The sequence below is a fragment of the Benincasa hispida genome, chromosome 1 (genome assembly GCF_027475165.1).
Source record: "Benincasa hispida cultivar pf3 chromosome 1, pf3_genome.v1.1, whole genome shotgun sequence".
Taxonomy (NCBI): Eukaryota; Viridiplantae; Streptophyta; class Magnoliopsida; order Cucurbitales; family Cucurbitaceae; genus Benincasa; species Benincasa hispida.
The window spans coordinates 41,798,637-41,823,329 of record NC_143478.1 but is presented as its reverse complement, the minus strand read 5'-3'; the positions used below and the strand labels follow the sequence as shown (position 1 = coordinate 41,823,329).

General features: G+C 39.0%; 1 protein-coding gene across 3 annotated transcripts in view; it reads right to left on the bottom strand.

Annotated features, from left to right (window-relative positions):
• Positions 1 to 23,656, bottom strand: part of LOC120080999 (Spc97 / Spc98 family of spindle pole body (SBP) component) — a 32,768-nt gene extending 9,112 nt beyond the window's left edge. The window contains exons 1-13 of one of the 3 annotated variants that reach the window (XM_090308303.1): positions 23,293 to 23,420; positions 22,977 to 23,224; positions 22,047 to 22,766; positions 20,912 to 21,112; positions 20,478 to 20,789; positions 18,120 to 18,244; positions 16,795 to 17,859; positions 16,069 to 16,210; positions 15,799 to 15,958; positions 15,466 to 15,629; positions 14,056 to 14,141; positions 13,528 to 13,627; positions 12,438 to 12,499 (exon numbers count right to left, since the gene is read on the bottom strand). In XM_090308303.1, coding sequence (XP_090164429.1) covers positions 12,438 to 12,499; positions 13,528 to 13,627; positions 14,056 to 14,141; positions 15,466 to 15,629; positions 15,799 to 15,958; positions 16,069 to 16,210; positions 16,795 to 17,859; positions 18,120 to 18,244; positions 20,478 to 20,789; positions 20,912 to 21,112; positions 22,047 to 22,766; positions 22,977 to 23,135 — 3,296 coding nt within the window. In that variant the 5' untranslated portion in view covers positions 23,136 to 23,224; positions 23,293 to 23,420. Of the gene's footprint in view, positions 1 to 12,437; positions 12,500 to 13,527; positions 13,628 to 14,055; positions 14,142 to 15,465; positions 15,630 to 15,798; positions 15,959 to 16,068; positions 16,211 to 16,794; positions 17,860 to 18,119; positions 18,245 to 20,477; positions 20,790 to 20,911; positions 21,113 to 22,046; positions 22,767 to 22,976 lie in introns of all 3 variants that reach the window. The other 2 variants (XM_039035692.2, XR_016525310.1) reach the window with 2 other exon arrangements.
• Between the last annotated feature and the right edge of the window lie 1,037 nt (positions 23,657 to 24,693).

Below are 24,693 nucleotides of genomic sequence, written 5' to 3'. Positions count from 1 at the left end.
ATAGAGGATGACAGATGAGTTCGAGATTAAAGATCTTGGTGATTTGAGATATTTCCTAGACATGGAGGTAGCAAGAACAAAGGAAGGGATTTCAGTGTCTCAGAGGAAATATAGACTAAACTTGTTGAGAGAAACTGGAATGACAGAGTGCAAACCTGCAGATACACCGGTAGAAGTCAATAGCAATCTGGTAGAATCATTAGATGATGTTCCAGTTAACAAGTAAAGATATCAACGACTTGTGGGAAAGCTGATCTATCTTTCGCATACCAAACCTGATATATCTTATGCATTTAGTTTGGTCAATCAGTTTATGCAAGCTCCTTATGAAAGACACATGGAGGCGGTTACGCGGATTCTGAGATATCTAAAGTCTACGCCTGGAAAAGGCTTGGTATTCAGAAAACATGACAAAAGATGCATTGAGGCTTACACAGATTCAGACTGGGCTGGTTCTATTACTGATAGGAAGTCTACCTCTGGATATTGTACTTTTGTGTGGGGAAATTTAGTTACCTGGCGGAGTAAGAAGCAAGGTGTCAGGGCTAGAAGCAGTGCCGAAGCAGAGTATAGAGCTATGAGCCTTGGTATTTGTGAAGAACTTTGGTTGAAAAAGGTTCTGGTAGATCTCCATCAGGAGAGTCATGACCCCATGAGACTTTATTGTAATAATAAGGCTGCCATTAATATTGCTAACTGTTGAAAGACCCTAGGGGTATTATTGTAATTGTCTCTTACCCTAGGGCTCTCTACTGTCTATTTATTCATCTCGTTCTCTTGTATTCAGTGTATCAATTAAAAATAACAAGAAAAAGGTCTGTATCGTGGTTTTTCTCTCTGTTCTAGGGTTTCCATATAAATTGTGTGTTGGTCTCTTTCTTTTCTTATTTTTCATCATGGTATCAGAGCATGGTGACGAAACCCTAACCGTCATTGACGAGAACCAACCACAGACATCTTCTACAGACGAAGCTCCAATCATGGACATGAAAACTGTTATCCAAGAAGCTGTAAAAGAATACTTCCAATCTGCCCTACCACAACTTCTTCCAGCCACCATAGCCGCCGTCCAGCCACCACAGGGGTGTCGTCGACGTTGATCGAAGGTCCCTTCGAAGGAGAGAATCGCGAGATCGGGCCACAAAGACCCTCGTTCGCGCCGACCATGCCACATGAATCGCCGGCCATTCCCTTTGTTAACCAACCGCGATCGCTTCGGGAGCCGACCCGAGGAGAACCGACCCACCCGATCGAATCTGTCTTTGTCCAGCTGCATTTCTCCCAGGCGCGGATCCGAGCTGTCAACCCGACGCCACAATAGTCTTTCCAGGCGCTGCAGCCTCCGATCCGTTTCTCTCTGGCCGACGCCCCGATTCCAGCGTACCCAGTTGGTTTCGCTCCCAACCAGCCGTCAGTCAACCCGATTCCAGCATACCCAGTTGGTTCCACTCCCAACCAGCCGTCAGTTGAAGGCGCTTTTCCAGCTGGACCGAATCATGGTGGGTCGGCTAAGTACCCGGACAATGTTCGACGCAGATTGGCCTATCTTCAAATGCAGATTTCAGATTTGGAAACAGCCCTTGGCCCAAACCCTCAATCAGTCATCACAGAGAATCCGGTAAATTCATTCTCTATTTTGCCCAATACAACTTACTTAACTGGCTTAATGGGAAATACCGCGAGATTTCTGGTAAGAGAAAAAATGAATGGGGAGAATTATTTTTCCTGGTCCCAGTCGATCAGAATGGCCTTAGAAGGAAGGCACACATTCGGGTATCTGACAAGAGAAATTCCAAAATCTATCCAGGCGATCCTCAAGAAAGAATCTGGAAAGGGGAGGATTCTCTATTACGGTATGTCCTCATCAATAGTATGGAGCCACAGATTGGCCGACCCTTACTGTATGCAGCAATTGCTAAAGATATCTGGGAGGTAGCCAGGGATCTGTACTCGAAGCGACAGAACGCATCTTGACGTTATACAAACAGGTCCATGAGTGCAAACAAGGGACCATGGATGTTACTTCCTACTTTAATAAATTATCAGTGTATTGGCAAGAGATGAACCTTTGCCGAGAGATTGTCAGGAACTGCGCACAAGATAGGGCCCAGTACTTGAAACTTGAAGAGGCAGATCAGGTGTATGTGTTTTTGGCTAGATTGAACCCAAAATTTGATAGTGTTCGGAGTCGCATATTGGATCAACGACCTACTCCTTCTCTCAAAGAAGTTTGTTCAGAGGTTCGACTGGAAGAGGATCAATCACATGCTATGAATAATCGTGTGGTTGTTTCCACTGATGCATCAACCTTTGTTACAAAGGCGTCTAGTTCCGACAGTGATAAAAAACCCACACCTGTAAGTGAGCATTGCAAGAAGTCGTGGCATACGAAGGACCAATGTTGGAAGCTACACGGCAGGCCCCCAAACAGTAGGAGACGACAGTCACATGACAAATCAAACTCTGGGAGTGCACTCGTAAGTGACTCAGTTAATGAGAATACACAGCATCAGTCCTCAGCCGATAATAAGACCAATTTAAGTGTTGTCGGGGTGAGTGCCATTGCGCAATCAGGTACATTTCCATCTTTTGGCCTTATTAGCATTAATGGCAAGAAACCCTAGATTGATACGCTTCATGTGCCTAAAATCTCATATAATCTTTTATCGGTCAGTAAAATTACAAGAGATCTGAACTGTAAGGCCATTTTCTCACCAGATTCTGTTGTGTTTCAGGATCAAAAGTCGAGGATGATGATTGGCACTGCCCGGCACGATAGGGGGCTCTACTTCTTTTCTGATGATGCTTCTTCTAGGGAGGATCATAGAACCGGTTTTATGTCTTTTAAAGTTTTCTACTTCCGAAAATGACTTTATGTTATGGCATTATCGTTTAGGACATCCAAACTTTCAGTATATGAAATATTTATTTCCGCAATATTAATATAGCGTCTCTAAATTGTGATGTATGTATTTGTGCCAAACAAAGTCATATTACTTTTCATTCTCAACCTTATAAGCCGTCCAGTCCTTTCTTCCTCATTCATAGTGACGTCTGGGGACCCTCACCTACTACTACCTCCACTGGTAAACGTTGGTTCGCCACCTTCATAGACGACCACACACGCCTCATTTGGGTGTTCTTACTTGCTGATAAGTTTGAGGTGTCTTCCACCTTTCAACAATTTTATACCATGGTTGAAGCCCAGTTCCATGCCAAGATTGGGATTTTGAGGAGTGATAATGGACGAGAGTTCTTTAACACCTCTTTCCATGACTTTCTTGTGTCTAAGGGAATTGTCCACCAGAGCTCGTGTGCTTATACTCCACAACAAAATGGAGTAGCCGAGCGTAAAAATCGTCATCTGGTGGAAGTTTCCCGGTCCTTAATGTTGTTTGCCACTCTTCCGTCCTACCTGTGGGGAGATGTCATTCTTACAACGGCTCACCTCATCAATCGCATACCCTCTCGTTTACTTGACTTTCATAATCCCTTCGACCTATTCATAGAATCCTTTCCGACTACTCGCCTGATTTCTGAAGTACCCCTCCGTGTCTTCGGCTGTGTCGTGTTTGTCCACTCCCATGGCCCAAATCGCACAAAATTCACCCCTCGTGTTCAGAAATGTGTTTTTGTTGGGTACCCGGGTATAAATGCTATCATCCGTCCTCTCGAAAGTATTTTGTCTCCATGGACATTACTTTCATTGAAGATCAGCCCTTCTTCCCCGTTAGTCATCTTTAAGAGGAGAGCTTGAGTGAAGAGCCTAACTGGTCCTCTTATGATATCCCCTTAAGGGAATCCGTCCCGATTCCTTCTCCTAGTTCTGAAAAAGCCTGTCCTGTCCTTCCTACCAACCAGATTCCTTGGATAACCTACTATAGGAAGAATCTTAGAAAGCAAAGGATGCCACCTGTTGAACAGCCGGCTCCAGCCCATGAATTAGACCCTGCATCTGGTCCAGGTACGTGTATTCTTGAAACTAATGATGTTGATATATGTATGGAGACTGACAAGTGCAGGGAAGATAAGGATGAAGGAGGTGGCAATACTGAAAATGTGACAGATGAGGAAACAGCTAAGAATGATAGCAGTAAAGGGAAAGGTCCAGTTTGTGACAAGGAAATGGAAGATACTACTGAAACCCTTGATATACAAGTGACCAATCATGCTGAGAAACCTAGAGAGTTGGAAAATCATGATGCCTCTCTCGATCTTCCAATAGCACTGAGGAAAGGTACTCGTTCATGCGCAAAGTACTCTATGCACAGCTACATGACATATAGCAATCTGTCTCCCGAATTTAAAGCTCTCACTACCAGCTTGGACACTATCATGGTCCCAAGCAGTATTCGTGGAGCAATGAAAAACTCTGAATGGAAAACGGCTGTTATGGAAGAAATGAGGGCTCTTGAGAAAAAATCAACATGGGAACAGGTGCCTTTACCTGAAGAGCACAAGATAGTTGGATGCAAATGGGTGTTCACTGTAAAATACAAATCAGATGGGACGATTGACCGATATAAGGTCAGACTGGTTGCTAAAGGTTTCACCCAGACCTACGGAGTTGATTATTCTGAAACATTCTCTCCCGTGGCCAAACTCAACACTATTCGGGTTTTGTTGTCGATTGCTATAAACAAAGGTTGGCCACTTCACCAGTTAGATGTTAAAAATGCATTCCTAAATGGAGAACTTGAAGAGGAAATCTATATGAGCTCTCCTCCTGGATTCGAGAGTCAGTTCAAGCACATGGTTTGTAGACTAAGAAAGTCTTTATATGGACTGAAACAGTCCCCAAGGACGTCGTTTGATAGATTCACCACATTTGTTAAAGCACAGGGATACAAACAAGGGCACTAAGATCATACATTATTTACAAAACGGTCCGACTCCGGGAAGATTGCCGTCCTCATAGTGTATGTTGATGATATTGTTCTGTCTGGCGATGATGAGGGTGAAATTACAAGGCTTAAAACGAGAATGACCAAAGAATTTGAGATTAAAGACCTTGGTAAGCTGAGATACTTCCTTGGAATGGAAGTGGCTCGATCGAGAGAAGGTATTGTTGAAATGGTAACCCTTGAAAAGGAGATAAGTGACCTTTCCCAGCAACGGAAGCAAAGGACCCATCTGCAATTCGTATTCTCTCGTTTCCTGCACTTGGATAATACGCGAGGAATTGATCAGATGATCCAATTAGGTGGTCCGTTGCTCCTGAGTCAAGGATCCACGATTCATCCCCTTCGACCAAGAAGCTAAAGGACTGAGAAGTACCTGATTGCGCGACATTGTTGGTTCCAACCATACTTGACTTTACTTGGTTGGTGGCTGATGATGTACCATCCTCTGTTTCACTGACAAGGGCCCGACCGGTTTTTGACTTATCATTCGCAGACCGTCGCTTGCCATTCAGTGGACGACCGTGTAACTTCCAGCATTGATCTTTGGTGTGCCACGGTTCCTTACAGTGCTCACAGATTGGTGGGGATTTTCCGTTCTGTTTGTCGCTCTCTGGTCCTAAAGACTTGGCTCCAAACGCAGCAGAATCTAAGTGGTTGTTGCTAGTGCCATTCATAGCTCTAGTTTTGTCCTTTTCTAACCTGACCTCTGAGCATACTTCCATTAGAGACGGTATTGGTCTCTGTCCCAAAATCCGACAGGACTTGTGCCGCGAGGTCGTGTGGAATTGTCCTGTTGACGGAGTTCAATACTCAAAGATTGAGAAGGCGGACCGGGTGTATGATTTTCTAGCTGGCTTAAACCCTAAATTTGATGGTGTCCAAAGTCGGATTTTGGGACAGAGACCAATACCGTCTCTAATGGAAGTATGCTCAGAGGGCAGGTTAGAAGAGGACAAAACTAGAGCTATGAATGGCACTAGCAACAACCACTTAGATTCTGCTGCGTTTGGAGCCAAGTCTTTAGGACCAGAGAGCGACAAACAGAACGGAAAATCCCCACCAATCTATGAGCACTGTAAGAAACCGTGGCACACCAAAGATCAATGCTGAAAGTTACACGGTCGCCCACTGAATGGCAAGCGACGGTCTGCAAATGATAAGTCAAAAACCGGTCGGGCCCTTGTCAGTGAAACAGGGGATGGTACATCATCAGCCACCAACCAGGTAGAGTCAAGTATGGTTGGAACCAGCAATGTCACGCAATCAGGTACTTCTCAGTCCTTTAGCTTCTTGGTCAAAGGGGATGAATCGTGGATCCTTGACTTAGGAGCAACGGACCACCTAACTGGATCATCTGATCAATTCCTCTTGTATCATCCAAGTGCGGGAAATGAGAGAATACGAATTGTAGATGGGTCCTTTGCTTCCGTTGCTGGGAAAGGTCACTTATCTCCTATTCAAGGGTTGATTTTACAAAATGTCCTGCATGTGCCAAAGATATCTTATAATCTGCTATCTGTCAGTAAAATAACCAGAGATCTGAATTGTAATGTCGTTTTCTCATCGGATGATGTTTTTTTTCAGGACCTGAGCTCGAGGAAGACGATTGGCACTGCCCGGCACAGTAGGGGGCTCTACTTCCTCTCGGAGGATGCTTCATCTAGGAGTTTATCTAGCACTTGTTTACTATCTTCCCTTACTATTTCTGAAACTGGTTTTTTGTTATGGCATTTTCGTCTTGGACATCCGAATTTTCATTATATGAAGTATTTATTTCCCCATTTATTTCGTAATGTTAATATTTCATCTTTATCTTGCGATGTGTGTATTCGTGCAAAACAACCTCGGGTGTCTTTTACGTCCCAGGCTTATAAACCTTCCCAACCTTTCCACCCGATACATAGTTATGTGTGGGGCCCATCTAATATCACAACCGTGTCGGGTAAACGGTGGTTTGTCACCTTCATAGGTGATCACACTCGTCTTACATGGGTGTTCCTTCTTACGGATAAGTCTAAAGTGACTACATTCTTTCAGCAATTCTACACCACGGTCGAAACCCAGTTCAATACCAAAATTGCTATCCTTCAGAGTGACAATGGCCGTGAGTTCGTTAATCAGTCCCTCTGTGAGTTTTTAAATTATAAAGGTATCATCCACCAGAACTCCTATGCCTATACCCCACAACAAAATGGGGTGGGCGAATGGGAAATCGTCAACTTATTGAGGTTGCTCGGGCACTCATGATTCCTGCATCCATACCTTCGTACCTATGGGGCGATGTTGTACTCACTGCAGCCCATCTCATTAATCGAATGCCTTCCCATGCTCTCAAGTTCCAGACTCCCTTAGCCCATTTCAAAGAATCCTTCTCTTCTACCCGACTTTTTCTAGATGTTCCTCTTCGGGTGTTTGGGTGTACGGTGTTTGTTCATAATCATGGTTCCCACAGTAAATTCACTCCTAGGGCTCAAAAATGTGTCTTTGTTGGGTATCTGCTCCATCAACGGGGCTACAAATGTTATCAGCCATCTTCTCGAAAGTACTTTATCACCATAGATGTTACCTTTCAAGAAGATAAACCTTTTTTTCCTATTAGTCCTCTTCAGGGGGAGACTTCGAGTGAAGAGACTAACACGTCATCCACTTATTCCATTCCTGTAGACTTGTTTTTTGAACCAATTCCTAACACTAGCCCTCCCATTCCAGTCAATCCTATCCTTCCTACAAAACAAGCTCCTTGGATAACCTACTATCGAAAGAATCTACGAAAGGAAATAGTTTCCCCTACTGCTCCACTGGAAAGTATTCAAGAGTCAAAACCAGAGACAACTCAAGATAACCATATTCTTGATAATAATAACTCTGTTGAAAGTAATGCAGTGAACACTGACGACGCAGCAACTCTTGACAAAATTAGGGAGGATGAGAGTAATGAATTTCCCCCCGATGATGTTCAGGAGACTGAAAATGTGCAGCAGATGAATACAGAGGAAAAGGGTAACAAAACCAGTGAAATTGATGCCACCCTAGACTTACCAATTGCCCTGCGATAGGGAACAAGGTCCTGCACCAAGTACTCTATGAAAAGCTTCTTATCTTACAGTAGCTTGTCAACAAGATGAAAGGTCTTCACCACTAGTCTGGACACTGTGACTATTCCGAGAAATGTGTACAAGGCTCTGGAAATTCCTGAATGGCGAGCTGCAGTCATGGAAGAAATGCGGGCACTCAAGACCAACAAAACATGGGATCTAGTTGTTCTTCCTAGAGGTCACAAAACCGTCGGGTGCAAATGGGTGTTCACAGTCAAGTACAAATCCGATGGGACTCTCGACAGATATAAGGCCAGATGGGGTGGACTACTCAGAAACTTTCTCGCCAGTGGCAAAACTCAACACTATTCAGGTTCTTCTCTCTGTTGCTATGAACCTAGACTGACCTCTATATCAGTTGGATGTAAAGAATGCGTTTCTAAATGGTGAGTTGGAAGAAGAGGTTTATATGACCCCTCCTCCAGGGTTTGAAACACAGTTTGGGAGTCAGGTGTGCAAGCTAAAGAAGTCTTTGTATGGTCTGAAACAGTCCCCTAGAGCCCATTTCGATCGGTTTACTACCTTTGTCAAAACCCAGGGGTACATTCTAGGTCACTCTGATCACACCCTGTTCACTAAGAAGTCAGCATCAGGAAAAGTAGCAATGTTAATCGTATACGTTGACGATATTATTCTGTCAGGGAATGATTCTGTAGAAATTGACAAGCTGAAACAGAAAATGGCAGAGGAGTTTGAAATTAAAGATCTTGGTTCCTTGAGGTACTTCCTAGGCATGGAGGTAGCAAGATCAAAGAAAGGGATCTCAGTGTCTCAGAGAAAATATACGTTAGACTTTCTACAAGAGACTGGGATGACTGGGTGTAAACCTGCAGATACTCCAGTTGAGGTCAACAATAATTTGGTAAACTCAGTAGACGACGGACCAGTGAACAAGGAGAGATATCAACGTCTTGTAAGGAAGCAGATATATCTCTCACACACCAGACCTGATATTTCATATGTTGTGAGTTTGGTAAGCCAGTTTATGCAAGCCCCGTGTGAGAGACACATGGAAGCTATTAACCGGATTCTAAGATATCTAAAGTCAACTCCTGGGAAAGGCTTGATGTTCAGGAAAAATGATAGAAGATGCATAGAAGCCTACACTGACTCAGACTGGGCCGGTTCTGCTACTGACAGGAAGTCAACCTCGGGGTATTGTACCTTAGTAAGGGAAACCTCGTTACATGGAGGAGTAAGAAACAGGGTGTCGTGGCTAGAAGTAGTGTCGAAGCTGAATACAGAGCTATGTGCTTGGGTATCTGTGAGGAAATTTGGTTGAAGAAGATATTAGTAGATCTTCATCAAGAGAGTCATGACCCGATGAGACTCTACTGTGACAACAAGGCTGCTATCATATTGCTAATAACCCTGTTCAGCATGACAGAACCAATGTTGAGATTGACTGACATTTCATAAAAGAGAAATAGGGGTGTTCAAAAAACTCGATCACCCGACCAACCCAGAGTACCCAACCCAAACCGCAAGGGTTAGGTTGGGTTAGATTTTATTTTGGGTTGGGTTGGGTTAAAAATGTTAAAAAATATTAAATTCGGGTTGGGTCTCAGGTTACCCCATTTCAGGGTCGGGTCCCGAATATATATATATATATATAAATAAAAGTTTTAAAAAAAACAATCAAATTAAAAAAAAAATAAATAAATAAAAAAATAGAACCGGTGACCCAACCCGGCCCAACCCAGAAATTTTGGGTTGGGTTGGGTTGGGCTGGCCCTTCAAAAAAGAACTAATAGGGTTCATTATTAGCCAACCCGAATTTTTGGGTTGGTCCACAAAAATCTTCCAACCGGCCCAACCTAGACTATGTACACCCCTAAAGAAAAACTTGACAAAGGTAGTATTTGTGTTCCCTATGTTCCATCCAGCCAACAGATTGCGGATGTTCTGACTAAGAGCTTACCTAGACAGATGTTTGACACTTGTGTTAGCAAGTTGGACCTTATTGATATTTATGCCCCAACTTGAGGAGGAGTGTTGAAATGGTGTTTTAGCCCTAAGGGCGTTTTAGTCTTTTTCTCAGTGTCTACTGTCTAGGGTTTCTCTCTGTTTGGTTATTTATACCTGTCCTGTGTTGAGTACTATGTATCAGAAAAATTAAAAGAATAAAAATTCTCCTATCGTGGTTTTTCTCCCTGATCTAGGGTTTCCACGTAGATCTGTGTTTCTTTTCTTCTCTTCTCTTTTCAATAGGTATTTCAATATCAAAGGAAATATACAATGGACTAGCTCAAAAAAATAGGTATGACTGGGTGTAAACCTGCTGACACACCCGTGGAGTATAATGCAAAACTTGGTGTTATAAACAACAAAGTTCCTGTTAGCAAGGAAAGTACCAAAGGTTGGTTGGAAAGTTGATCTACCTATCCCATACAAGACCAGATATTTCATATGCAATAAGCGTGGTAAGCCAATTTATGCAAGCTTCCTATGAGGAGCATATGACTGCAGTTGAGCGTATTCTTCGGTACTTGAAGGGGACTCCTGGTAAGGGTCTGATGTTCAGGAAGTCAGGAAAAAGGACTATTGAAGCATATACCGATTTTGATTGGGCAGGCTCTGTCGTTGATAGAAAGTCGACCTCTGGGTATTGCACTTTTGTCTGGGGTAACCTTGTCACCTGGCGAAGTAAGAAACAGGGAGTGGTGGCTAGGAGTAGTGCTGAAGCTGAGTACAGGGCAATGAGCTTGGGGATATGTGAAGAAATCTGGTCGAATAAGGTGTTGTCTGATCTTTACCAAAGACAGTGAGTTTCCAATGAAGTTGTTTTGTGATAATAAAGCAGCAATAAGCATCGCAAACAACCCAGTCCAGCATGACAGAACCAAACATGTAGAGATCGACAGAAACTTCATTAAAGAAAAACTGGATAATGGGAGCATTTGCATCCCATTATCCAGTGAGTTTCCAATGAAGTTGTTTTGTGATAATAAAGCAGCAATAAGCATCGCAAACAACCCAGTCCAGCATGACAGAACCAAACATGTAGAGATCGACAGACACTTCATTAAAGAAAAACTGGATAATGGGAGCATTTGCATCCCCTATATTCCCTCAAGTCAATAAGTGGAAGATGTTCTCACCAAGGGGTTACTTAGACCAAATTTTGACTACTGTATTAGCAAGTTAGATCTTATTGATATTTATGCATCAACTTGAGGGGGAATGTTGAAAGTAGGGTTTTACCCTAGGGGTATTATTGTAATTGTCTCTTACCCTAGGGCTCTCTACTGTCTATTTATTCACCCCATTCTCTTGTATTCAGTGTATCAATTAAAAATAATACGAAAAAGGTCTGTATCGTGGTTTTTCTCCCTTTTCTAGGGTTTCCACGTAAACTGTGTGTTGGTCTCTTTCTTTTCTTATTTTTCATCACTACCAATCCTGTACAACATGACAGAACCAAACATGTTGAGATCGACTTACATTTCATCAAAGAGAAACTGGATAACGGTAGTATCTGCATTCCTTATGTTCCGTCCAGTCAACAAATTGCAGATGTCCTCAACAAAAGGTTGCCGAGATAGACATTTGACACTTGTGTTAGCAAGTTAGGTCTCATTGATGTCTACGCCCCAACTTGAGGGGGAGTGTTGAAAATGTTGTTTAGCACTAAGGGTATTTTAGTCTTTTTACGTGGTGTCTAGTCTAGGGTTTCATCCTTTTGGTTATTTATACCTGTCCCCGTATTGTGTACTATGTATCAGAATTGAATAAAAAACTTTTATCGTGGTTTTTTTTCTCCTTGGTCTAAGGTTTTCCACGTAACTCTGGAGTTTTTTCTCTTCCGCCCTTACTTTTCAATAGCAACCTTCACCAAGATTGTAATATGCTTTTGTTGGTTTTCAGCTTATCTATGTTATTCTTTTTCTATGTATTCTGGAAATGATGTGGGTGATATGGGGTGTCAACCTAGTTGAGATGTCTTGGTGCACTTCCTTATCCTAGTGCAAGTCTTGAACGCAGTTAATATTGTACTATGAGCTTTTTCTCATTTCATTATCTTAATGAAGAGACTGTTTCCCTTAAAAAAAATGACAAAAAAGTTTCTTCAGTTTCCCCAGGATTTTGCAAAACAAAGTTCAAGGTCATCGATAGAGTTTTTCCTCAATGGTGCGTCTGCATGGTTGTCTCTTTCCTCCTGGCTTTTTAAGGTTCAACAAACCCATTTTTTCACAAATCTAGACTTAATTTGAGCTTGTACAACTGAGGAAATATTTTGTAACCTTCATTGTCTAGAACTTGGAATTCCTCCCATGAGTCCCCTCTTTTGAATCCCAGATTTATCCAACAAAACTTGTTTCTTCTTATGAAGAAAAAAAAGATGCAGTTAATTTTTACTAAAAGAACAGAAAGTTAAGCATGCAGAGATCATTATCCAGTTGACGAAGATATTTCGAACTTTTAGATAGAATCTTACGTGTGTAGTGCATCAGTTAGATATGCCATATGCATTGACTCCAGGTCCATCATGTCTTTTGCCTACATAAGACAGAAGCATATCGAATAAAGAAAAAACCAGTGTTTAAATGCATCAAACGAAGATGCAAATAATCAGTCCCCACTCTTTGGCCATGAATGATAAATAAAAGCACTGATCAATACTTCTCTCCCGTAGTAATTGTTAAGATGGAGACTTCTGGGTAAAATGTGTTCCAGATTTCATGATATAAAGAACAATGATATCTAGACTCTAGGATGAGATGCATTGGAGGATCAAGATATAAGATCTCTTAAAACATGGAGAAATTAAGATGAAGAAAATTTAACCGATGTCAGCCATCAGGTAGTGATTCTATAAAACAGTATCAGGTAACAATGCAGGTGTTGAAATTTGGCAGTTTGAACCAATAAATCATGATGGTGATGATTAGAACCCCTGTAGTGATTCAGGAAGCTAAGGCCTATTTTAAACCTACGTTGTCTACAATATAGCAACTTGTTTTACGTGATAACTTGTTAAAAAAATATGTTGAGAACAAAAAATGGTAAACTGGAAATAATATTTTGTTGTGCACGTATTTTCTAAATTTAGTATATACTATAACAACCACTCTGTACTAAATAATAATAGTAATAATAATATAACACTCCTCAAATCATAAATCTAACACTTTAACTTTTATAAACCACCAAACCAGAATTTTAAACATGGTTTAAGAAACAAAAGCAAAAAGTTACTTTTCACAATAATCCCAAACAAGCACCCAAGAAAATCCAAATATCTCCTCATCATTTTAGTTCTATTTCTTTATTCAATGATGTTAAAGTAAACAATCAATACGAGAGAGTTAAAATTTTGGACAGAAGATGGATAAAGAACATGTGAAGTCTTGGAAATGAAATGATAAGGGAAGGGTACTCTTTTGGTCGTACACAAAAATATAGGAGATGTCCTTCGAAGAAAAATAAATAACCTAGAACAACTCGATGACCTATCCTGAAGAACAAGAAAAAGTGCCATAAAATAATATATACACTAATACCTGAGATAAAACATTGACTCTCACCTTAAGTTGAAGAGATTGAAGAAATCTACACCATGATAAATGTGATAATTGAGACTCCACATAATGCTGTAATACACACACAAAATGGTTGACTTCATGCCTGATCAAGAATGAAAGGACAAAAAGTAGTCAGAACACAGAAATACACATTTTAGATATTATATTAAATTTACTTTCACCTATTAGCTTAAACTTTTGGGTCAATCGGTGATTTAAGATGGTATCCGAACAAGTGGTCCAGAGAGGTCCTTTGTTCAAGCCCTTGCATTGTTATTTCCTCCCCAATTAATATTGATTTCCACTTATATGGCTCATCTTCATATTTCAAGCCCACAAGTGGAGGGGAGTGTTATTAAATTTACTTTCACCCATCAGCTTAAGCTTTTGAGTCAATCGGTGTTTTAAGAATACATGATAAATGCAAAACCAAAAATCAAAATTTAGATTCTGGACGCATGTTAAGAGTAAGAGAATGCCAGCATTATAAGCAGAACAAAGAAAGAGAAATTTGCAATAAATCAGGAGCACCTAGTCTTCACCAAAACATTGAAATGCTGGATTTCCTGATTAATAAGTTTGGAATGGCGATTCTGACGGACCAAGATAACCATGTCCTGTCAATCAAAATTTGAAGAAGATGGCATAAGTTCCATTCATACTTCCAAGAATTTTAAGACTAATTCAACTTCGATTAATTGTTCACGCCTGCTAAACAAATATTATTCCCTTGAAACGTCCTCTTTATCTCCACAACTACTCATGGAATTAAAAGCTGATTTTCCTTTTTTTAACCAGAAACAACTTCTCAATGTATAAAAAAGGATTAATGTTGAAGGGATAAAAACTCCCAAAGGGAGTGAAAAAGAAAAAGAAGAAAAAAATACAAATAACAAACACAACTATAAAGAGATTATCCAAGAAAACTAAATAAATAAAGAGCCAAATCCAGATTCTTCAACTGAAAGACTTGGAGCGATTGCAAAAAAATTAAAGAATTATGGATGAGGCCTCCACTAAACACTGAAAAATTGATAGCCGCTCCAAAACTCCCAAACAAAAACAAGAACCAACCAATCAGAAAAACTTTTAAAACCAAACGAAAAGCAATCAGATGCATCAAAAACAGAAAGTTACACAATACCAAAAAGAATGATTCTATCAAATTCTCAAACTTCAAGCCATTTCTGCACAATACCTAAAAAAACTCTGCAACTTAGCAAGAACAAGTAACCCATTCATAAAAGCTTTGGAATTTCCTTATGCGAGTCAAACCAAATATCTCAGAGAAGCCAAAAACAAAACCTTGCAGAATGAAACCCAAAGCCAAACCAAACCAAACCAAACCGGCTTTGAAATTTCAGAGAAGAACCCAACCCATCAAAACCTCAGGTATGACAAAACAAAAGCTTTCAATTGAAATATCCAACTAAAAGTTCTAGAAGAGGGAAAAGTTTCTCATCCATATAACTTTGTCGGAGCAATCCTGAGTAATGAAAAAGAAGGCTTCACAGTAAGAAAAGAAGAAATAATACAGTATGCACCTAAAAACACGATCTAAAAGGTTGAAAAAATAAATAGCTTAAGGAAGAATAATTTGATGCAGAATAAAATTGAACTAAGATCCATTTAAAAGTTTATACCTTTTTTTTCTATAAAAAATATAATATGTACAAAATATTATTTATTGTGCTGTTGCTCTACACCTCATCTGATTTACACTCATCCAAAATTGCCCCTTTATACGCATTATGATCAAAAGTTTAATTTTGGTTGTGTAATATCTCCTAAGTTTCAACCAAAATTCTTCATGGTTCTGTTGCATAACCATGCTTTATGAATTATAGATTGTTAGCTATTTCAAACAATTTTGTTTAAGTAATCATGTTGCTTCAATGAACCAAATCCTTTGACTTATCAAATTAAAGGATATATCACGACCTTCAATGAGGACCAAACTTTGGTTAGAGAGAAACCAGCAAGCTTCACTTTAACATGAAAACTGAAAATCTCAGCATATATTTTCAATGAAGCAGGGGTCAAAATGATATTGATCGGCCACTCTACTTGATATCCCAAACCTAGAAACTCAAATGAATCAATCCCTGCAATTTAGGAAAGATCTCAAGGTTGAAATTAGAACAAAAAAGATCAAAAGCAAATATAGATTACTTTAAACCATCAAGTCCTAAAATCTAGAGTTTGACCAAATATGAGGGCTAAGAAACAGAAACAAAAAGAAGAAAATATAATTGGAGTGAGTAAATAATATACCGATGGTTGCTTTGGAAAGGGGTAGAGTGCACTGTTCTTTGATGTAGACAAATAATCTATCCTTGTTGCGGTCATGTTCACACGATGACTTTTGAACAGACAATTCAAGATAACTTTGAATATCTTGAAGCTTACTATCTGCCTCTATGACACACCACTTCTGTGCTTTCAGGGAGTGGCAATGAAGGAAATCACAAAGGAATTTCATCAGCATTTTCAGCTCAGAAAAGATAACAAACTGAAAAAGTAACTCGGTATGCATTATAATACATGATTCCACAGAGATGTGATAAATGAATCTGCCCAATCCGCTAATTCCATAAAGTGGTAGCGCCGCAATGCATGAAGATGCCCTTGCAAATCAAATCCTTCATCTAGTAACTTTACAGTTAACTTGCTGACATAAGTATATCTGGCAGTGGTATAGGAATAACTGTTGCCCGTTATGGCAGCAAGTTAACTTAACCACGGTACAATAAAAAAAGTAGGATAAGTCATATTACATCACAATGTTATCTCACATGAAGTATTACATTGTAATCTTTTATTTTGAAACAAGAAACACAAGCTTTTCACTGTTATAATGAATAGAGACCAGTGCTCCAAAGATACAAATTCCAAAACGACGTGAAATAAGCAAAAGCATAAAAACATAATAAAAAGCTACAGATATAGAATTACGGCTCACATAAAGCTTAGTACTTTTGATCTTTGAAATAAGCATATAGCACAAAAACACCAACACAGGAGAAGCCAAGAACAAGAGAAAGGGTTATTTAAGAGGAACTTTACTACTCACATAAACCTTAATAAATTAATAATTAACGCATAAATGGAAAAGGAAACTTCCCTAGAAGCAAATAATAGCACAATCAGTAGCATACAGTAACTACAGAAGACACAATAAAATACAATTTAAAGAGATGAGGTGTAAAAAGACACAATAAACAACCATATATAACCAGACAGACATCCTACATATTTGCAAAAGGATACTGCAGGATTATTTCTTGCACTAAGCATTTGTGAATAACGAAATCAAGTGGTAACTCGAACAATCCTGAACAAGATAGCCTCTGACCTTCAGCACTCTTATCAACAGTTCTCTTGCTTGCAGTACAAAGTGTAGTTTCCCAGCTCCTTCCACCAGAAACATTTGTTGAAATATTTTCTCTGTCATTGTAAGATATGGTATTGTCCACAAAAATATCCCCTCCACATTCTCGTTCACTAGAGTCATTGCTTTTACTATTAGTAGCAGGACCTTGAGAGTTCCCGCCACATAAAGATTCAGCTCCAGAACTAGGCAATATTTTTTCTGCACGTACCCTACAAGGATCCTCTACAGCAGAAAAATCAAAGAAAGGAAAAGATTGACCAAAGGCACTAGCTTGTCTCTGATCAGGCTTCCTCATCATGGGAAGGAAAGCATTTCTGGTAACCATTGGGTTCAAACTAAAAAAGTTGCTACAGTAATTGTGATTCTGTGGTTGTAACATGAACAAATTAGAAGCACGTGGAATATTATCAAGTTGATTGTTCAATGAGTCATCCTTTGCAACACTGGTATTGCCAATCCTCTTCCTAGAAAGAGATATTCCTCCAAAATGGACTTCATAATTTCTCCCATCTTTCCTGATATCAAAATCCAAGGAATCCATATCTGAATAACCAGTGCAAGTGGCATCAGAATTCCATGACCAATTAGCTAAGTCAAAGAACAAAGACGTATCACTTGAACTTAAGGCATTGTTTTTGACATCATCTATCTTCGTAAAAGTCTTCTCCAAAACACTTCCTACATGAAATACTCCTCCTTCACGTTGAGAAGGCTTTCTCAAAGAATTAATATTCAAAGTATTCTTGGAGAAGCTTAAAGAAGAAAAATGATTTTCTTTTAGCACACCCATACTATCATAAGGCTCAATCCTTTGATCAAACTCAATTTGATCTTCACAGCTAATTGAGGATTGGCATCCAGGGGAATCATACATGTCCACTGCAACATCAGTCGCATCCAATGAACTACTAGAGTCGTCATGATCTGTCTTGTCTTTTAACCTGAATCAGATCAATAAGAAGTCGATAAATGAAAACTATTAAGGAAAAATTAGCCAACAAAAGCTTGAATAAGATTTATAAAACATTGAATAAAAAGGATTATGCAACAGCCTCAGAATGCCCTAAAATTTTGTAGCCAAGATATCCTTCTTGTATGCATGACAGAGTAAACACATCTACATGTAAGGGCTTGTGTACTTCTATACCATGCAATGGACACACGCACTCTTAGAGAAGGAACCAACAATATAAGAAATTACATAATTGAGCTCCTTCTGTCCACTTCTGTAACAACTATGCTACTTCCTGACTCAATTGACAAAGGTGCACTTATTCTTCCTCCAACATGAGCAAGGATCATAGATACTGCATCATCTGGAACCACCTGTTAAAGGACAATATTCATAAGACTGATATTAATAACAAAATCAGCAGCAAAATTGTAGTGCTCCAAAATATATCACATATTGATAGAAAGTACAATGAAAACCTTGATCATAGGTTAAGACATATTGGAGCTTGGTTCTAACCTCATGTTCCACAATCTACGATGTTAAAAGTTCTATGAATAATTTTCAGGGTAATAAGGCATGGTAATGAGGAACATAAATACTCAAGCCCTTACACGGATAATACCATGAACTACCTACCGGCTACAACTGATCCAGCAAAAACCATTTTCCCTCAACTCAAAATTTAGCAATTTACACAATTTTTTCTTAATAACTAGAGCATCAAGAGTCCAATTCTTGCATCATTACGCTCATTACCCACCCCCCATTAATCCTCCAAGACGTTTCACCCTTCACAAGACTAGCTAAGACAATGAGAATTTTAAGTTATTGGGTACTTGTTAAAGTATTGATGATAAAAGATTAAATTTACTGTCACCAATCAATTTAAACTTGTATGGGTTGATGGATGATTTAACAAGATATCAAAGCCTAGGTCTTGTGTTCAAACTCCTACAATGTCGTTTCCATAAAAATAATAAATAAATAAAATAAAATAATAATAATAAACTCCTTCAATATCATTTCCTCCTCATTTAATATTGATATTTACTTGATGAACCTTCTACAAAATTTCAAGCACACCAGTGAGAGAGAGGGCCAAAGTATTGATAGAAGATTAAATTTATCGCAACCCCATCAGCTGGATTGATCGGTGATTTAATAGTTCTCAATGTGAGAGTTTGAATCCAGTGCAATGGAGGGTTAACTCCAAACATCCTGAGCCCTTACCATCAAGGCATCAAGGTAAACTTTACACAAATTTTGATTTGCATTTCTCATAACACAACCTAGAACAAGAACAAGAACCCTTAGAAATGGGATGTAAGATTATTGCCAATTGTGGCTCTGGCTTTAACATAAACCATGTTGATACCCATAAATGGTTTTGAACTGCGACCAGCTTTACCATGACGAGGCACGACCTTTCCTTTAAAAGGTCATTTATTTCGCAGGCATCCTAGATTCCCATGGAGTAGGCATCTAGATTACCGCGTTTGTTTTGTGGTATTGTAAGATGCTTGGGCATCTAGAGATTCCAGGGTATCTCGAAAGTTTTGGATGCCCCCTGAAACATGTGTTTTTCAGATTCCCGAGTTGAGGACATCCCCAATTTACTTTTTTGCCCTTCCTTTTTTTTATATATGTGTGCGTGTAAATATCACTCTTCATTTGCATTATATATTTAAAATAAATATTGTCAACCATTTATATCACTTTTTTTAGTTATATCATAGTTCTTATAATTTTTTAAGCAATATATTAAAACTTAATTTTAAATTGATATTTATTTTATTAAAAAAAATCTTAAGTTATGATATATTATTTTGTTGAGAAAAATAGCATATAAAAATAATTTCAATGGTATTGGTTTAAAAAGAAATTCAAATAGATAAAAACAAATATGTTACATTTCAAATTTATTAAATTAATTATAAATTAATAAACAGTCGTAAGGGCATTATTGAAACATAATGTAAATTTAAGACATTCCCAAGTAGAAATCCTATGAGACAAAGACAATTATCAAAATATTTCTACATATCTGCAAAAATATCCATACAAAACAAGCGTGGTAATCTAGAGATGTCGGACATCTATAATTCTATATATCTATATTTCCGAACATCTAAAGATTCCGGTTATCTACATTTCCAAAAAATAAACAGCCACTAAAGGGCACTTGGGGCATGAATTCAGAATCTTAAACTTAGGTTCAGCCCAGATGTAAGAAACCAATAGTTGGATTGCACGTTTAAGAGGCCTGCATTTAGGAAAACTATGTGAGTTGAGTTTCGAGGGAGTAGGTTTCGGGTACTATTGAAACCGATGGGTTTGTCCAATAAACACCAGGCTTGACAAACCCATGGGATTAGCATAGATTTGGCATCTTATGCCAAACTCGCCCAAGCCCAAATTCTCATCCAAAACACGTCCTCGAGGTTATGCAGGAAGGACTGCATTAATCCAGAGTTATAAAAACCAGCATATTAGTGCACAAAGTTGTATTATGAAAATCAGAGTGCTATTTGCATCTGCATATTTCTTATTTGTACAAGATTGGAGCAACAAATACCAGAGATGCATATTATAACATTCGATTACCTGCTCACATCTGAACTCCATTTTAGTCGAAAGATTATCAAACTTTTTCTGCATCATATCATAGTAAATATTCCTTGCAGAAACCCTGGCCTCTACATCTTCTTTGCTGAAAGAGATTACAGATTCGTAGCACATATGATTGCTAGAAAAGCCAGTCCAACAAGGAAGAAAATCATCACAAGTACATTTTGCCGTGGCAACAGAAGTACCCAATTCAAGTAATTTCACTAATACTTGAAGCTGCTGGCCAGCTCTGAGAAGGGGAAGCAATAATTCCTTCATAAAACAAGGAATAGAAGCTCCTTCTCTCTCCTACAAGGAATGGTCCAGAACAATGCTTGTCAAAGTCAAACCAAGGAAACCACAAAAGATGAGGAGACAAAACTGCTAACTGCTTTCAAATTTACAAAGAATAAAAAAAAAAATAAGACTACCCTTGTACATGCTACTGGGAAACTGGAGACTCCAGCAGTATTGAGATTAGGTGTTTTAACATCAACATATTCTACTACGAACTCTGCATAAGGGTCAACAACTTCAGCTTTGTATATCCATGATCTAATAAAGGCACAATACGGTTCACATGAACGGAGGAACAGAAACTTGAGTACGGCACAGTGAGCAGGATCAGCAACCTAGAGAAAATGAGCCGGAGATATGTTCATCATATGAGCCATAAAAAGATATTTTACAGTATAAAAGAGCAAAGTTGTAAGGGAAACGGTAAGAAATTCAGTTGCACGCAAATGCATGTTCCAAATAAGTGTAGACATAAATATGCATATGGAGAAGCTAAAGTGGCCTTATGAATTCCCCCAAGCAGATATCGATAGAAACGAGGGGGAGTGTCCCATAAATATGATGACTTATGCAATGGATTCCTCAAGAGAAAGAGAGAGACTAAAATCCAATTCCAAGTATTCAAGGCATAAATTGGAGCATCTTCACCATTTCATTAAAGTCAGATACCAATCAACAGCTCATCTACATTACCTAAATACCAAATCAAGAAGCCCAAGGTTGCAAAAAACGGACTTCCTTAAATCAAAACATGTGAAAGGACAATGTGTCAATAACTTGTAAAGATCGCCAATCAAGATTCTGCAAAGCACAAAGAATACAGTAGGATACAAGAAGACAAATAACTCCCTTCATTGCAGTCATTCATATTAACCTATCAGAAACAACCAACCACGTGAGAAATCTCATCTTGGTTGGCTTCTATTAATTTCAGACTACAAAGACAACCTACCCCCCAACTGCAAACCCAGTCTTTCTCTTCAAAGTATACATACTATTAAAAGATTCAGTTTTTCTTGCAAATCTCGGGCACCAACTCACTTTGTTTGGAGGGGATTGCTGACAGGACAGGAAAGGACAATCAAGAAGCCTGGATTAACCTTTTGTTTCTTACTCCTTTTTCAGGTATCTCCTGATACAAAGATTATTCTAAACCTTCAAGTGACTCAATAGGCACCAGAGGAAATATTCATATCTACCAAATTTTTAGGATTCAATGAGAAAAATAAATTACAAGTCAGATGAAGGATATCTTCTAGTTTAGCTCACCTGTAGTTGGGTGTACAAATATGTAAGCAAGTCTCCTCCCCTATGAAAATTACAAAATTCAGAGGTTGCCTTATCAATTAGGTCTTGAAATGGTAACAATGAGAAGCAATTGGCTATATTGTGCAAGTTACATATGTTTCCAAGTACTTCAATCTGAATTCTTAATTCCCTCGTATGAAGGTACACCTCCAATAATGTTATTTCAGAATGCACCACACTCATAAGACATCCTTCCACTGATGATTCAAGAAACGACGCTTCAGGCACTTTTGCCGTTCTTCTCAAGCCTACAGAAGCATGCAACGAATCTAGTGCACACATATAGCCTTCCAAAATCTTTCTCAGAGCAACTGCAAATGCCTGATTAACAAGACTCTTTTGGGAGCATCGTTTCTCTATCACTTTACGGTCATCATTACTTTTGCATTCTTCAAGCTTAGGTTGATTACTCGTCTGATTAAATGTTTCGTCTATACCCAATTCAGTAAAATGGTCTACGAATTTATGAAGCAGGAAAACTAAAAAACCAACGCAGCCAATGGACCTGAGTATTTTTCCCAAAACATGCGTACTTGAAAAGCGATTCCATAGAGATGGAATTTGATGGAATGTCCTGTCCGAAGGATCAGAACAAAAGGCAGCAGATAAATTTTCCACGCTGATAAGTGCTGATTCGAGCCCTTGCAGTGCGTTCATCGCCAATCTAACCAAACTTGCCTCCTGAAACATAATGATCGTAGTTTCAATCCTCAAAAATCAGTGCTTAAGCAATTAAATACTCGAAAGTTATAATAAGTAGGTAAACTAACAGAATGACAATGCCGAAACTTAAAAATGCAACAAGTATAACGGTAATAGTGAGAATATCGAGCAGGTTGTAATTCTAAAAAACGAGGGATGAAGGTAGAGAAAATGGACGAGAAAACTTACGGAGACTGAAGAGGAAATGCCAGCACTACAACGGGAAGGGAGCTGAGTTTGTTGGCTTTGTGAAGGGGTGGACTCCCAAGTTCTTGGAGGAAGCCATGGATCTTCTACCTTCAAACTCTCGAACAGAGATTGGAAATTCAAATTGGTATCGACTGCCATAGTATCTACTATTTCAATGCTAAAATTCTGACATCGGCAGTAGAATTCTTGTCCCTCTGAATCGATGTTCGATAGCTTCAGAATTGCTTCTGGGAAACGAAGGCAAACCAATGAGTAGAAGAACCCATGGGAGAAGTTAGCAATACGAACAGCATACCGTTAGAATTGGAGAGTGAAGAAAGACCTCCCTCCCTCCCCTGATCTCCGAATTTTCGCGTTATTTTCAAAACTTAGCCCTTCTTACTTGATTGGGAAATTTGTACGCATAACGCAAAATTTGAATCCAATTTGACAAATTATCTATTTTTATTTTTCAAAAGAATGGCCGATCTTGTTGACATCACGTCCGAGTGAAATTAACGAAATAAATTCATGTTACATGAAAAGCTATCTTGCTCTCTCTTCCTTTTCTCAATCACAAATCACTCCCATCTCTTGATCTTTCTCCACTCTCTTGTTATCTCTAGGGTTGGTAACAGGATCGATACGGGGGATTTCCCATCCCGTCCAGAGTATTTCCTCTAGCCCACCCCCGTCCTTACCTTCACCCCATCGGGAGAAACGAATCCCCGCAGGGACCCATCATCTGTTCTTTTGTAATATATATAATTATATAAATATTTATAAATTTAATATATATTTATAGGGTATATATATAATTATATATTATATATATTTATTTGTAAAATTAATATATATATATATACACATATATATATTAAAAAATAAATTAAATTAATCGAGGTTGGGGTTGGGAACGGGGATGGGGCAGGGATACCCTTCTTGTCCCCGATAGTGACCAAGTTATAATCCCTGGTTTAACCTCCATCCCCGATTAAATCTAGGATTCCCCGCCCCAAACCCGCGGAGACCCAATCTCGCAGGGATTTTTGTCAACCTTAGTTGTCTCGCTTTCTCATTCTATCTCGTTCTTTCTTCCTTTTGTTCTCTCTATCTCTTTCGTCCTTTTGTTTTCTCACAGTCACGTCTCTTTTCGTGGTTTCGCTCTCATCTCTCTTGCTCTATTGGTCACGTTGTGCTGCTCATGTGGAGTCGTCGTGTCGAATAAGTTGTAGCGTGGTAAAGAATAAAAAGGACGACATCGCTCTCGTCACCTTCGAAGAAGAATAGGAAGAAAAGAGAAGGGAACAAAACCCTCAAAGAAAAAGAGGAAGAAGAAAAAGAAGAAAAAAACCTTGCTTGGCCACAATTCACAAAGAAGAAGATGATGAAGAAAGAAGGAAACAAAGATGGGCATATTTGTAAATTCAATTACCAATGTTTTAAAAAAGGTGGGATATTTTTCATTTTGGACCTTCGAGATAGGTCATCTGTGCAATTTTCTCTACTTGATTATTATAAAAATGATCTCTATTAGTAAGAGTGTTCATATGACTCAAACAACCCGGACCACCCAACTCAAAACGTAAGGGTTGGATTGGATTAGTCTTGTTCTTGGGTTAGGCTGGGTTAAACTTTCTCTACTTTTGTTGAGCTGGGTTGGATCGCAAGTTGGCTAAAAAGAATTTTGGGTTAACCTAACCCAACCTAGATTATA